Genomic DNA, 15072 nt, shown 5'->3' on the forward strand with positions numbered 1-15072 from the left:
TGGTCCCGCCGTGTGGGGCGAGGCCTCTCCCCCTCCCTCCTTGTGGGGGTGGCCCCCTGTGGGTGTTGGAGGAAACTGCATTCCAAGATCAGTTTGCTTTTCTCTTCCTCTTTGGGAGCAGCCACAACTGTGAGGTCAAGAATGAGCCCGTCTGTCCCGCCGTCCATCTGTCCCGCCGTCCATCTGTCCCGCCGGCCGGAGTCCCGAGGCCGCGGTCAGGGAATGAGGGTCCCGGGGGTGGACATGCAGCCTCTGCCCGGCTGGGGGCCACCCCCCTGCAGCCCGACGCCCGCGGCTGACGTCCTGAGGCTGGTGAGTCGGGGACGGTGTCCCCAGCAGCCCAGCGCCCTCTGCGGGGGGGGGGGGAACTGGGTGTCTGTGCCTGGGAGGGAGCCCGTGCACAGCTTCCTGCCTCATTTCCTGTTTTCTTTTTCTTTTTTTTCGGCATCATTTCCATTAGCTCAAGAGCTGTCAGCTCAAAAGTCCCGTGGTTACTATTCGGGTGTAGCTCTGACTGGCAGGCCTGCCCCTCCCTGCCCTCTATACCCCTCCGCCCCTGAGCCCCAGCATGCCAGAGGCCCCGCCCCAATTTCACCAGCCAATCCTCACACAGGCCTGAAGGGCTCCCCGCCCAGGAGGGAGGGGCAGGTCCCAGCTCCTCGGACACTTCTGTCCAGGAGACGCCTCCCCCCCCCCCCCCCCCCCCCCCCCCCCCGCCTCTCGCGCGAGGTTCCAGTGGAAGTGGGCGTCCCCCCAAAGGGCAGAGCTGTTGCTGCCCTGACCCTGTGGCTCCAGGGCTCCGGGTCCAGCACAGGGAGCAGCGAGGCTGAGTTTGTTGGGTCAGAGCAGCCCTGGCCTTCCCAGGGGCGGGGCCCACTCTCCTGAGCCCAGGGGGTCAGAGGTCACACACAGGGTGGTCCCAAACCCAGGCTCTTAGGATCCTTAACAGACGATCCTGAACATACCGTGTTCATGGATTCGTAGAATCAACATCATTAAAATGTCCATACTACCCAAGGCAATCTATAAATTCAACGCACTCCCCATTAAAATACCAACGACATATTTCACAGACCTAGAACGAACTCTCCAAAAATTCATCTGGAATAAAAAAAGACCCCGAATAGCTGCAGCGATCCTGAGAAAGAATAACAAAGTAGGTGGGATCTCAATACCAGATATCAAGCTGTATTACAAAGCCGCTGTTCTCAAAACTGCCTGGTACTGGCACAGGAACAGACATATAGATCAATGGAATAGAATAGAGAGTCCAGAAATTAGCCCGAACCAATATGCTCAATTAATATGTTAAAAAGGAGACAAGATTATACAATGGAGTCAAGACAGTCTCTTCAATAAATGGTGCTGGGAAAATTGGACAGATACATGCAAAAAAAAATGAAACTAGACCACCAACTCACACCATACACAAAAATAAACTCAAAATGGATAAAGGACTTAAATGTAAGACAGGAAACCATAAAAATACTGGAGGAATCCAAAGGCAACAAAATCTCAGACATGTGCCGAAGCAATTTCTTCACCGATACAGCTCCTAGGGCATTGGAAACTAAAGAGAAAATAAACAAATGGGAATACATCAAAATAAAAAGCTTCTGCACAGCAAAGTAAACCATCAATAAAACAACAAGAAAGCCCACTACATGGGAGAACATATTTGCCAATGTTATCACCAATAAGGGTTTAATCTCCAACATTTACAGGAACTCATACAACTTAACAAAAGGAAGATAAACGGTCCAATAAAAAAATGGACAAAGGACTTAAATAGACACCTTTCAAAAAGAGGACATTCAGAAAGCCAAGAGACATATGAAAACATGCTCAAAGTCACTAATCATCCGAGAGATGCAAATCAAAACAACAATGAGGTACCATCTCACACCTGTCAGACTGGCTATCATCAACAAATCAACAAACGACAAGTGCTGGAGAGGATGTGGAGAAAAAGGAACCCTCGTGCACTGCTGGTGGGAATGCAGACTGGTGCAGCCACTATGGAAGACAGTATGGAGTTTCCTCAAAAACTAAAAATGGAACTCCCATTTGACCCATTGATCCCACAGAAACCAGAAACAGCCATCAGAAAGGATATATGCACCCCTATGTTCATAGCAGCACAATTCACCACAGCTAAGATCTGGAAACAGCCTAAGTGCCCATCAGCAGATGAATGGATTAGAAAACTGTGGTACATCTACACGATGGAATACTATGCTGCTGTAAAAAGGAAGGAATTCTTACCATTTGCAACAGCATGGATGGAACTGGAGAGCATTATGCTAAGTAAAATAAGCCAGTCAGTGAAAGAAAAATACCACATGATCTCACTCATTTATGGATAAAAAAGACCATTATAAACTGATGAACAAAAATAGATACAGAGGCTGAGCAGCATTAAACAGACTGTCAAACTACAGCAGGAAGGCTGGGGAGGGGTGGGGGGAGTTGGGGGCAGGATAAGAGATCAACCTAAGGACTTGTATGCATGCATATGAGCATAACCAATGGAAACAAGACACTTGGGGACTAGGCGAAGCTGGGGGAAGGTCAAGGGGGGAAAAAAGACAAATGTGCTCTCTTTGTAATATTTTAAGCAATTAAAAAAAAATAGAGAATCCTGTCCTGGCCCCCCTGCAGGGCATGGCCCATTTCCTGGAGGGTGAGACTGAGGCCCAGGCAGCTGCTCTGCTCCAACGCCCCCCCATCTCCCTTAGGCCCTGAACCTCCTCCTTCTGACAGCCCTGCCCTGCGCACTGGGGATGCCCTCGTGCAAAGAGGTGGAGTTCCCGACGGGGGCCATGTGCTGCCCCAAGTGCAGGCCAGGTGGGTGAGCTCTGCAGGGCCCCTGGGGGCGCCGGGGGCGGGGCTGTGCTGGGGGCAGGCATCCCCCCTCCCCTGGCCTGGAGCCCCTCTGCTCCCAGCACCCCTTCATGGGAGGCCTGAAGGCCCTGGGCACAGAGGGCACCCCCATCTTCCCAACCCCCACCCTGCCCCCGGACCCTCAGCTCACTGCTCAGGGTGGGGCTGGGTTGGGCAGCCCATTTCAGGCCAGGAGAGGGGGGCTCAGAGCCAGGCCTCTGTGTCCCAGGAGGCCCCAACTTCCAGAAAGTTCTCCGTCCTGCCAAGCGGGCTCATTGGCCTGGGGAACAGCCCAGGTGGGGTGACCCCTGGGGGGGGTGTCACACCTGCTGGGCTCCTGGGGCCGTCCCACCCTGAGTGTGTGCCCGCTTGGCTGCAGGCTACCTGGTGAAGGAGGCCTGCGGGGAGTTCACTGGCACAGTGTGTGAGCCCTGCACCCGGGGCACCTACACTCCCCACCTCAACGGCCTGCCCGAGTGTCTGCCCTGCCGCGTCTGTGACCCAGGTGAGTCCAGGAGCCCCTTGGGACTGGCCTCTGCGTCCGGCAGCTCCGGGCCTATGTTCCGGCTGAGCCTGGGCTGCGGCCGGCAGGGTCCAGGGGGAGCAGAGGGGGCTGCACCCCTGTCCCCGTGCCCTCCCCAGGCCCGCGGGCACTGCCCAGCCCTCAGCATGGTTTCCTCCAGGGACGGGGCGCTCCCCCAGCCCTGGCAGGCCTTGCTGCTGCTCTGAGCTCCTTCTCTGGGTCCCAGGCCTGGGCCAGGTGACCAGATGGAACTGCTCCACCCGGACCAACACCCTGTGCGGCTGCGGGCGCGGCCACTTCTGTGTGCGACAGGACGGGGACGCCTGCGTCCAGTGCAGGCCCCACAGTGTCTGCCGCCCGGGCCAGTGGGTGCGGGAGACAGGTGAGCGCGGCGGCCCCGTGAGGACACAGGTCCCGGACCTCGGCCTGAGGGGGCCCCGAGGAGCCCTGTGCCCGACACTGTCGTTTCTCAGGCACCGAGTGGCAGGACACGCTGTGTGAAGACTGCCAGCCGGGCACCTTCTCTGCGGGGGGCACCCTGGCAGCCTGCACACCCTGGACCAAGTAGGTGACCCGGGTCCCAGGAGGCACTGCCAGGGCTCCCTGGGGAGATAAGGGCCCCCATCGGGGAGACGGTGGCCCCCCAGCCGCCCCGCTGACCCTGTGGCTCCCACACTGCTGTCTCCTCAGCCCAGGGCCCGGTCAGCACATCCCTGATGTGGGGCTCAGGGCGCTGCGGCCCGAGACCCACCCTGTGTTCCAGGGTGTCCCCAGGTGTGAGTGATGAGGGGTCCTGCCATACGGAGTTTGGGGTGCACACACGAGGCTCCCAAAGTGAGCAGTCCACTCCCCCGGAAACGGGAGCCCCAGTGCCCCCCCCCCCCAATCCACCCTTGGTTCCAGCTGTGACCTGGCTGCTTAGTCTCTGGTGTGACTGCCACACGGAGGCCCAGCGTCCTGTGTGTCCACCATCCCTCCCCTCCTGTCTCCCCCTCAGGTCTGTCCCTCTGTCACTACCCACCCCCCCATACCCTCCCCCCCGCCCGCCGCCTATCCCTCTGTCTGGGGCTTTGACTTCACAGTCCATTCCTGACAGCAGCTCTGTCCTCACCCCTGGCATCTCCTTTGCTGTCCCTCTCTTGTGTCCAGTGTCCCTGTCCCCGGTTGTCCTGCTCCTTACCCCCCTCCCTCCGTCTCCCCGTGGCTGTGGGACAGGGAGAGTCAGAGGAACCTGAGTTCCCCCCAGAGCCCCCTCCCCGGGCCCACCCCAGGCAGCAGCCTCCCCCTCTGTGCACCAGGCTGCCCAGGGGACGCTAGGAGTCGGGGTGAGAGCCAGGGACCGAGGTGCCCCTGCCCGCTGCCCACGGGCCTCTTCTCCCCCAGGTGCAGTGGCCCATTTGCCTGGGAAGCCACGCCTGGGACCAACAGAACAGACGTGACATGCTCCTCCGGGGGCCCCGTCATCATCATCATCATCGTCAGCGTCATCCTCGTCATCACTGTCATTTCTGTGCTTGTGCGCATGTCCATCAGGGACAGAAGGTCACGTGGTAGCCGTAGCTCCTGGTTCCATCAGGGCTCGGGTCCCGGCTCTCTCATCCCAGACACCGCTCTGGCTCTGTCCCCCAAATAGAGAGGCGGCTTGGGGTGCCCAGGGCGGGACTTCCTGTCTGAGGAGCCTGGTGACCCCGGGGCCCACGCAGCACCAGGGCCCGAGCGCCCACCTGCCCTCAGCGGACGGAGGAGCACAGGGAGCCGAGAGCAGCGGGGGCCCCGTCATGCCTCCCTCCCCTAACCCTGCCCAGGGCGCTCTGTGTGTCCAGAGCCCGAGGGGGGGCCCTGAGCAGAGAGAGGCTCAGGGCTGTGGGCGAGGCCGCGCCCTGTCCTCACCTGGGAGGTGCCCGGCCCAGGGCCCGTCTCTGAGCAGCAGGCGGGCCCTCCTCCTGGCTCCTGGCAGGCGCTCCCCTGTGGGGGCTCAGCCCTCCCTGTGGACGGTCCACGGGGCTGAGGTGGGGCCGGGCTGGCAGCAGGGGAGGTGGCAGGGGCCCGGGTCCTTCCCCGTCTCCCGGCCCCGGGGACAGGCCGACCAGGAGCCCGTGCTTGGGTCTTGCTGCCTCTGAGCGGGTCGGTCTCTGGGAGGTTCCCCGTGAGCAGCAGGCCCCCTGGTCCCCGGCCGGGCGGCCCCTTCCTGACGGAGCGTCTCTGTTTTGCAGGAAAACTCGCCTTTCCTCAGGAATTGCTTCCTGTCCCCACCCCAGAGGTGAGCCTGCTGGCTGGGGGTTGTGGGGGCAGGTCCCTGCGGGGCTGAGTCCTCTGTGAACGCTGTGCTGAGTTGGGGATGGAGGCCCCGCTCCTGCCCTTGGGGGTGGCTGACCCCGAGCATCCGGGCCAGGCTGGAGTGGCCGCTGGTCTTCACGCCGAGTGTCCCTCGCAGGGGACAGGGGAGCAGGCAGAAAGGAACAGGCGTCGGGACCTGCAGGCCTCCCGAGTCTGGCCAGACGTCACCACGGAGCCCGTGGAGGAGACAGCATCCCTGTTCCCTCAGAGGGACCCGCCACCTGACACATGGCTGCGGGATGCAGACGCCTGAGCCATCTCTGCGAGGCTGCGGGCAGCGGCCAGGCCCCCACGGACCAGCTATGGGGTCAGGGGAGCCGCGGGACCCCCTCCTGGAGACCAGCCCGCACCTGGCTGTGGAGGAGACCACCCTCAGCCCCGGGCCCTGAGCTCAGCTGCAGGACGGCCCTCAGCCTCCTCCTGGGCTGGGACTGGGACGGGGTCATGTCTGCGCATCACATGACTCACAGTCTGGGAAGCCATTTCCAAATGACAATTTTATGTCTTACATTTTTTATTATCATCTATATCAGTGATGGCGAACCTTCTGAGCTTGGCGTGTCAGCATTTTGAAAAATCCTAACTTAACTCTAGTGCCCTGTCACATACAGAAATTTTTTTCATATTTGCAACCATAGTAAAACAAAGATTTATATTTTTGATACTTATTTTATATATGTAAATGCCATTTAACAAAGAAAAATCAACCAATAAAATGAGTTTGCTTGTCACCTCTGAAACGTGTGTCATAGGTTCGCCATCACTGATCTATAGTATCAAAACCCAGTGGCCCTTCAACAAATCAACAAACGACAAGTGCTGGCGAGGATGCTGAGAAAAAGGAACCCTCGTGCACTGCTGGTGGGAATGCAGACTGGTGCAGCCACTGTGGAAGACAGTGTGGAGTTTCCTCAAAAAACTAAAAATGGAACTCCCATTTGACCTTGTGATCCCACTTCTAGGAATATATCCCAAGAAACCAGAAACACCAATCAGAAAAGATATATGCACCCCTATGTTCATAGCAGCACAATTCACCATAGCTAAGATCTGGAAACAGCCTAAGTGCCCATCAGCAGATGAATGGATTAGAAAACCGTGGTACATCTACATGTTGGAATACTATGCTGCTGTAAAAAAGAAGGAATTCTTACCATTTGCAACAGCATGGATGGAACTGGAGAGCATTATGCTAAGTGAAATAAGCCAGTCAATGAAAGAAAAATACCACATGATCTCACTCATTTATGGATAATAAAGACCATTATAAACTGATGAACAAAAGTAGATACAGAGGCAGAGCAGACTCAAACAGACTGTCAAACTACAGCAGGAAGGCTGGAGAGGGGTGGGGGGTAGGGGGTGGGGAGTGGGGGGGTAAGAGATCAACCGAAGGGCTTGTATGCATGCATATAAGCATAACCAATGGGCATAAGACACTGGGGGGTAGGGGAGGCCAGGGGATTGTCAAGGGCGGGGAGGGGGGGGAGGAGACATATGTAATACTCTTTGTAATACTTTAAGCAATAAAACAATTAAAAACAAACAATAAACCCAGTGGCCCTACCGCCGTAAGGACCAAAGTTCAGTCACCAGGAGGCTGCGTGCCCAGCGAGGTGCATCGGGTGGGCGGGGGCTTGACTCTGAGTCCCGCGACAAAGCGGGGTCTGGGGTCCTGGGTCGCCTGCAATTTTGCACGCTGGGTCACTTCCCGGGGTCCAGCCCCCGCGGTCCAGGGGTTCCCGAAGGTGTGGACGGTGTCGGCGAAGAATGAAGGACACGGAGACAGCGTTCAGACGATCAGCATCGTCAGGTTCTGTCTTTATTGCCCTGTTACACTGACTTTACACCATCTGATCCTATAAGCAGGCGTCTCCAGTCACATCACGGGATGTTTTGTCTCCTCCTTGGACCTTTTACAGTTTCTTGTTTTATGTTTGCAGTTTCTTACCTGACCTCTGCTAAAAATCTTATTTCTATTTAGCTCTGCTGGCTCTAATCTTATCTACGGTCTATGTTTCTACATTCTATCCTAAAGGTTAGTCTCTGTGTTCCATGATAAGGGCTAGTTTGTTATTTCTATTCTCAGGTCACTATTCCATTGCTCCTCTGTGAAGCTATAAGGACAACACGGACGGAGGTTTCCTGTTCTGTGGCCTAAGCCAAGGTTCTGTGGCTTAAGCGCGATTGTTGTTGGCTGTGGTGATGAACTGCATGCCTGGCACTTGGCTGAAGTCTGCTTGCATAGCTCCCTAAGATATTTGATAAGGAGCTGCCTGCACTGTTTGCAGCGGTATTTCTTTAGCTGTTTGATGGTTGTCCTTTTAGCCTTGCTGGTGGTCTTCCCTGGGACTGCCCTGCGTCTGCAGGTGTTTGGGGGTCTAGGCTTTGGTACTTTCTCTGGTGGGTAGACCCCTGGGGATGTGGGCCTAGCCCAGTGATGGCGAACCTATGGCACGCGGGTCAGGTGACACGCGAACTCATTTTTTTGGTTGATTTTTCTTTTAAATGGCATTTAAATATATAAAATAAATATTGAAAATATAAATCTTCGTTTTACTATGGTTGCAAATATCAAAAAAATTCTATATGTGACATGGCACCAGAGTTAAGTTAGAGTTTTTCAAAATGCTGATAGGCTGAGCTCAAAAGGTTCGCCATCACTAGCCTAGCAAGTCCTAAATTTATTGTCAAGAGTCTTAGTCTGAGTTCCTCGTAAGTGGTACACTGTACTTCTCTAATACTAGGGGGTTTTATTGATTTATTCCCTTCCCTAGTCCTGTTAATCCCTAACTCTAAGCCCTAGAGTCTAGGGAAACATTCCCAGCTGGTGAAACAACCTTTCCCGGGGAGGTGGCCCTGGTAAGAACACATAGCGCTAAGAAGGGGAGCAAACATATTAAAAACAGTATGCCCTATACGCGAGGTCCCTTGGAACATATGCTGTGCAGATGTTTCCTCCTTGTAGCGACTGTGTCAAGCAGCAAGGGTGGAACGGCTTCCGAAAGTCACTATTTAAAAATAACTCGGGCAAGATGCTTTGAGGACAGGTCAATCTCCGGTTCCTGGTCAGACTTCGGGAGAAACCCTGAGACGTGATGCTTGTGTAGCTGATCGAGTTTGGGGAGCGACCTCAGCCTGTGAGCACGTTCCATTTCTCACCTGCATTTACCAACTGATTTTCTCCTCTGAACAACACCACTCACTGGAAGGAGGCCCTGTCCTCAGGTATCATTCACTCATCCATCCATTCACCCATCCATTCAACCATTCACTCATCCATCCATTCACCCATTCACTCATCCATCCATTCACCCATTCACTAAGCCATCTGTGGGGAACTGATATAGGGTTAAGCCTCGGACTGACCTGTGGGCAAAGTCATAAACAATTCCCAGCTTAGAGAGCACAGTCCTCTTAGCATAATTAGGCTTGACCTTGTATAAAGCTCCCTAGATCTTACTCGGGAAGCTAATGGGCTGAGGGAAGTGCAACAAGAACAAAAACAAGTGAAACTTACAAGAGCAGTGTAAACAAGTGAAACTTACAAGAACAAAAACAAGTGAAACTTACAAGAGCAGTGTAAACAAGTGAAACTTACAAGAGCAAAAACAAGTAAAACTTACAACAGTGTAACTTACTGTGTAACTATGGAAACTACTACCTTGTTTACCGCTCACTATAAAATAAAGGCTCAGCTTGCCTTGGGATCCTCTCTCTGTGGCCTCAGCCAGGCATAGGGAAGATCCACGGAGACTGAGGAAAGCTAGAGAGTTCTGAACGCTGTCTCTGTGTAAAACCTTCTTCGCCGACTCCGTCCACACCTTTGGGAACCCCTGGACCCGATGGGGCTGGACCCCAGCATTTGGCGCCCGAACAGGCCGAACGGGATTCCCCTAGGTAAGCCCCCCATTCCCCTAGGTAAGGCCCCTGCACTCGGGACGGATAGGACTCCACCATAGGAAGAGGGTGGATAGTTTTCGCTGACTCCGTCCACACCTTTGGGAACCCTTGGAACAGGATTCCCCTAGGTAAGCCCCCCCCCCGCCCCCCCCCCCGCCCCCGCACTCGGGACGGATAGGACTCCACCGTAGGGTGCTGCAGACCCCCCTATAGAGGATAAGTAGGGTAAGTGGGTGGATAGTACAGAACTTAGATTGAGAAGATGTGCCATACTGAGTCTAGAAGAAAGAAGACTCTGTATTGATCTTTAGAATGAGAAGATGTGCCATACTGAGTCTAGAAGAAAAAAAAAGACTCCGTATTGATCTTTTAACATGTCCATGCTTTTCTGAGGAAGGAAAGGTGCCGGAAAGGTAAATGTAGAGGCATGGGAGAAGGTAGGCCCAAGGAGCCTTATCCTTAACCCCACTGCAGCCTTTCCACCCCGGGAAAGTGCAGGATTGGCAAGCTCTCCCTGGAGTGATAGATCAGGACTCAGGTAATAGTGGAAAGCACCAATCCTACTCTTAAAATGGATACAAGAGAGCATTTGGGGTTTTTCTTTTTAATGCCTGTTTTGGATTGAGTAAGTGGATTTTACTTAGTTTTTAACATATCAAAGTTAGCTCTTGACACAAAAGGTAAAACTAACAATTTGGCTCGAAATTGGGGTTTTGTTTTGAGGTACTGAGGCTCGGGGGTGGAGCCAATTCACGGTAGAAATGTGAAGCCGTGGCTTTTGGAGTTGAAGTGGGAAGTTGTGAATACAGAGAAGTATGTATGTTTATATATGGTCAGAATTCCATCAATGTAAACCTTTTCTATAAAAACAAAAAAGGGGGAGAAGAATGTTATATGTTAAAATTTTTAAAAATACGATGCAGAGGGTTGTACAGCAGCCAAAGGCATCGGGCCTCCTGTACAATAGCCTCTGCCGACTCAGCCTGGTAGAAGGATACACAAACCAGACAAGAGTTTTACCAGATCTAGTAATGATGTGGGGAAGAGCTTGTGTTTTATACTTTCCAGAAGGAGCAGCCTCTGCCTCCCTCCTGGGGACCGTCACGCCTGGGAGGCCATGTTAGCACACCTGACCAGTGCCCGTCTGCAGCAGATGTGCAGCCCTGAGCTGGAACCACCTGTCCATTGGAAGGATCACATGTGCCTCCTTTTTGTCTGTCCTTATGTTCCAGCTTTGCCCCACATCTCCTATCCTTTTTCTTTTTTTCTTAATTTGACTACTTGTTTGCTGGTTCTTTGGCCTTTCTCCTTCTCTCCTGAACACAGCCTTTTCTAGAATCTCCCTACTCTACTGTTCCAGGAAGGGCACCTCCCTTTTCTGCCGTGACTGGGGGTGTTTGGTATATGCCTCATACGTGGAGTTGTCTTGTGCCAAGAGCCTGACATCCTGGGCTGAGAAAGCCCTGTCCCGGGACTCTCCTTTGTCCTATATTGGCCCCTCTTGCCCTTGTGTCAAGAGGGACCCTCTTCTCACAATCCAATTGCCCACAGCTGTTGCCTGAGTTCTCTGTTAATGCTGAGGTCACGGTGGCTGGTACCATGGATTTGTCTCTCGCCCAATGGAGTGAGCTGGGTCCTCTCTGGAGAAGAAACCTGGGTTCCCCAAGATATGTGATCAATGCCGGGACCCCGCCAGCAGGCGAGGGGATCCAAAGGCAGTTGCTGGGCATGGAGGCCACAAGGGCATAGACTACCAAGGAGACAGAACTGAACCTCACATCACCCTGCTTGGCCCCGGAGCATGGCTGGTTAGTCAAAGACGGGTAAGATTCCTCAGGGAGGAACAGCCTAAGACAGGCACAGTCACAGAGGGGCCAGCAGAAGAGAACTTGGGGTTCAACAGAGGTGGGGCACAGATCCTCACCCCCCCAATGGTGCAGGGGCTTGAACACTCGCCCCTTCTGAGGAAGGTCTCCTGCCCCCATGGCTGCTTCTCGCTTCCCATGTCCAGCCCAGGTAGGGACCCAGATAACGAATAGAGACTTGGCCCAGCTCAGATCGGGAACAGAAAGAGACTTGGTCCAGCTGAGACCAGTACCTAGATAAGAGACCTGGCTGACAGCAGCTTCCCTTTCACTGCAACAGGACTTGTTTCCCATTTCTACCTTGGACCACAGGGAAAGGGGCAGCTGAAAGAAACGGCTGGAGCAGGATGCTGCCTTCTTCCCTTTCTTCTTCCTCTTTTTTCTGAACGCTTCCATGCCTTGTAGTTCTTTTGCTTTCTCTTCTTTTTCTCTACTACCCTCCAACTCCGCCTCATCCTCCTCCTCCCCAGTATCATCCATATCAGCTGACCTAGAGGGCACAGCTGACTCCTCCCCGGACACTGACACCACCATCAAACGCGGCCCTGATGGACCCTTTGATCCAGCCGTACAACACACTGACACTTCGGGAAGCCCGTTGCCAGCAATGACGCCCGCTAGCCAGATCAACAAGGACAACCAAACCACTGACTTGGGGTCAGCTGAAGAAGTTAACAACTGATGGTAGAAAAGCAAGAAGTGGAAACTATTCTCTCAGCCAAGTCAGAGGACTCTGAGTAAATTGGCAAAAGAGACTTTCATTTGGTAGAAAAATGTTACTGTGGTTTGATTTTTCACTTATTGCTGTTTTGCATTGCCATTGTTTTACTATTCTTACTAGTTTCAAAAATGTTATGTTCAAATTTTAAAATGTTTTGGGTTTTGCATTGGCATTGTTTTGTTATTGTTTTAATAGCCAGAGTTTTGTTCTTGATGCTTAAGTTTGATGCTTAAATTTTACCGTTATTATGGTAGCTTAAAAAATAAAAGAAGGGTGAGATGTGGGGAACTGATATAGGGTTAAGCCTCGGACTGACCTGTGGGCAAAGTCATAAACAATTCCCAGCTTAGAGGGCACAGTCCTCTTAGCATAATTAGGCTTGACCTTGTATAAAGCTCCCTAGATCTTACTCGGGAAGCTAATGGGCTGAGGGAAGTGCAACAAGAACAAAAACAAGTGAAACTTACAAGAGCAGTGTAAACAAGTGAAACTTACAAGAACAAAAACAAGTGAAACTTACAAGAGCAGTGTAAACAAGTGAAACTTACAAGAGCAAAAACAAGTAAAACTTACAACAGTGTAACTTACTGTGTAACTATGGAAACTACTACCTTGTTTACCGCTCACTATAAAATAAAGGCTCAGCTTGCCTTGGGATCCTCTCTCTGTGGCCTCAGCCAGGCACAGGGAAGATCCACGGAGACTGAGGAAAGCTAGAGAGTTCTGAACGCTGTCTCTGTGTAAAACCTTCTTCGCCGACTCCGTCCACACCTTTGGGAACCCCTGGACCCGATGGGGCTGGACCCCAGCAGCCATCCATTTACCCATTCACTCATTTACTCACTCATTCATCCGTCCACTCACTCGCTCATCCATCTATTCTCCCATTCATCTATTCACTCATCCATCCATCCATCCAATTACTCACTCATTCACTCTCTTATTCCCTCATCATTCCATTCACTCACCCTTTCATTCACTCATCCATCCAGCCATCCATCCATCCATCCATCCATCATGTCCTATTGATGTCATGATGGCCTCAGCGTTTCCTTTTTCATTCACGGGATCTGACCCACGAACCCCATTGATTCTGATGCTAAATCGCCCCAGGTTTCTGCAGAGGCAGACCCTTCCAGGCCCCTGGGTTCCTGTGTCCGTGTCCCTCATTCCATGGCGCTTCCCTCATTCCCGCCGAGGGGCCTGTGCCGCCTCCACAGTGTGAGCAGGAGGCGGAGGTGAAGGCCCAGGCCTCTGAGGGTCAGAGATGAGGGTTTGTTCTGAGCACCGTTTGCACCCGGAGCCCTGGGCCCGGCCCTGTCTCTCTGAGTCCCCACCTCCCGTCTGTGGAATGGGGGCAGGAATGACCCAGCCCGCCCCTTGCAGGAAGGTGGGTGTAAGTGCACATGGTGGGGAGCCCCTCCAGGTGCTCAGGGTGACAGTGCCCCTCCCGCACCCCCAGGGGCCCAGAGTTCCCCTGAGAGGCTCCCTCTGGAATGTGTGGGTGCAAACAGCTCCCCAGGCAGTGGGGACACAGGTCACTGAGGCTCAGAGGGCTCTGCCCGCCTGGGGAGAGGCTGCAGGTCAGCTCTCTGGGGGGCAGAGCAACAAGGAGTGAGATGCGCTTTGGGGGAGCCCACTTCTACTGGGCAATCGGGCCGGGGAGGGGGCAGGGGAGGCGGCTCCTGGACCAGAGAGGGGACGGGACTGCTCTGCGGAGCTGGGACCTGCACTCACTCTGGGCCCCGCCCCTCCCCCCCGGAAGGGGAGCCCTTCAGCCTGTGTGAACCCTCTGGTGACTGTTGGGCTTGTGCGGTTAGCCCTTCAGAGATCGTGGGGCAGGTCCGCCCTCCTGTTAGGGGATTGGCTGGGCCCTTGGTTGGGTTTGCACAGTCCGCCTTGATTTGATGGTTGGGCGTGGCGGGTCCGCCCTCCTGGTAGAGGATTGGCTGGCGTTTGGGGTGGGTGTTGGGCGGCTCACGTGGAGCTCACTTTGGACTCACTTTCTGGTTGGGAGCCGCCTCCCAGCTGAAGTCTCAATGAGCCCGTCTGTCCCGCCGTCCGTCTGTCCTGCCGGCCGGAGTCCCGAGGCCGCGGTCAGGGAATAGGGTCCCGGGGTGGACATGCAGCCTCTGCCCGGCTGGGGGCCACCCCCCTGCAGCCCGGCGCCCGCGGCTGACGCCCTGAGGCTGGTGAGTCGGGGACGGGGTCGCCCAGCAGCCCAGCGCCGGTGGGGGAGCCGGCCCTGCCCACAGCCCTGGCCGCTGGGACTGGGCCCAGGCAGGAGACCACCCCCTCCCAGGACTCTCCTCTGTGGACCCCTGTCCCCCCCCCCCCCCCCCCCCGATTCAGGGCGGAATCCTCCCCCACCGCCCGGCCCCGTCTGGGGAGGAACTGGGTGTCTGTGTCTGGGAGGGAGGCTTCCTGTGCGTTTCCATCAGCTCCAGAGCCGTCAGCTCCTAAGCCCGTGGTTACTACTCAGGAGCAGCGCTGACTGACAGGCCTCCCGTCCCTGGGTCCCAGCCGTCTACACCCCTCCGCCTACCCCCTGCCTGTGCCCCTGTCTGTCCACAGAGCCCCTCTCCCCTCGTGACCTGTCAGGCCTGAGGGCCGCTGCGCCAGCCAATCCTCACACAGGAAAACCCCCCCCACCTGCGCCAGCCAATCCTCACACCGGAAGGCCCACCCCCTGCGCCAGCCAATCCTCACACCGGAAGGCCCACCCCCTGCGCCAGCCAATCCTCACACAGGAAAACCCCCCCCACCTGCGCCAGCCAATCGTCACACAGGAAAACCCCCCCCACCTGCGCCAGCCAATCCTCACACCAAAAGGCCCACCC

At 54.8% G+C, this 15072-nt stretch overlaps 1 protein-coding gene and 1 long non-coding RNA gene across 4 annotated transcripts; both read left to right on the plus strand.

Annotated features, from left to right (window-relative positions):
- On the plus strand, positions 1-7088 carry LOC139002790 (tumor necrosis factor receptor superfamily member 14-like). 3 transcript variants are annotated; one of them, XM_070403916.1, is made up of 8 exons: positions 1-312; positions 2739-2847; positions 3263-3388; positions 3633-3788; positions 3880-3970; positions 4790-4922; positions 5620-5666; positions 5841-7088. In XM_070403916.1, exons 1-8 carry the CDS (start codon positions 142-144, stop codon positions 6130-6132), a joined length of 1125 nt encoding a protein of 374 aa, XP_070260017.1. In that variant the 5' UTR covers positions 1-141; the 3' UTR covers positions 6133-7088. The 3 variants fall into 3 exon arrangements, with proteins under 3 accessions (XP_070260017.1, XP_070260019.1, XP_070260020.1); XM_070403918.1 differs by having other exon boundaries at positions 4790-4956; positions 5841-6086; XM_070403919.1 differs by having other exon boundaries at positions 4790-4948; positions 5841-6052.
- A 1994-nt stretch (positions 7089-9082) lies between these two features.
- LOC139002786 (uncharacterized) lies at positions 9083-12948 on the plus strand. Its single transcript, XR_011470166.1, has 2 exons — positions 9083-9643; positions 10715-12948. It is a non-coding gene; the product is annotated as an uncharacterized lncRNA (long non-coding RNA).
- The last annotated feature ends 2124 nt before the right edge of the window (positions 12949-15072 follow it).

The sequence above is a fragment of the Myotis yumanensis genome, unplaced genomic scaffold, assembly GCF_028538775.1.
Source record: "Myotis yumanensis isolate MYYU_CA2020_CCGP unplaced genomic scaffold, mMyoYum1.0.hap1 SCAF_2, whole genome shotgun sequence".
Classification (NCBI taxonomy): Eukaryota; Metazoa; Chordata; class Mammalia; order Chiroptera; family Vespertilionidae; genus Myotis; species Myotis yumanensis.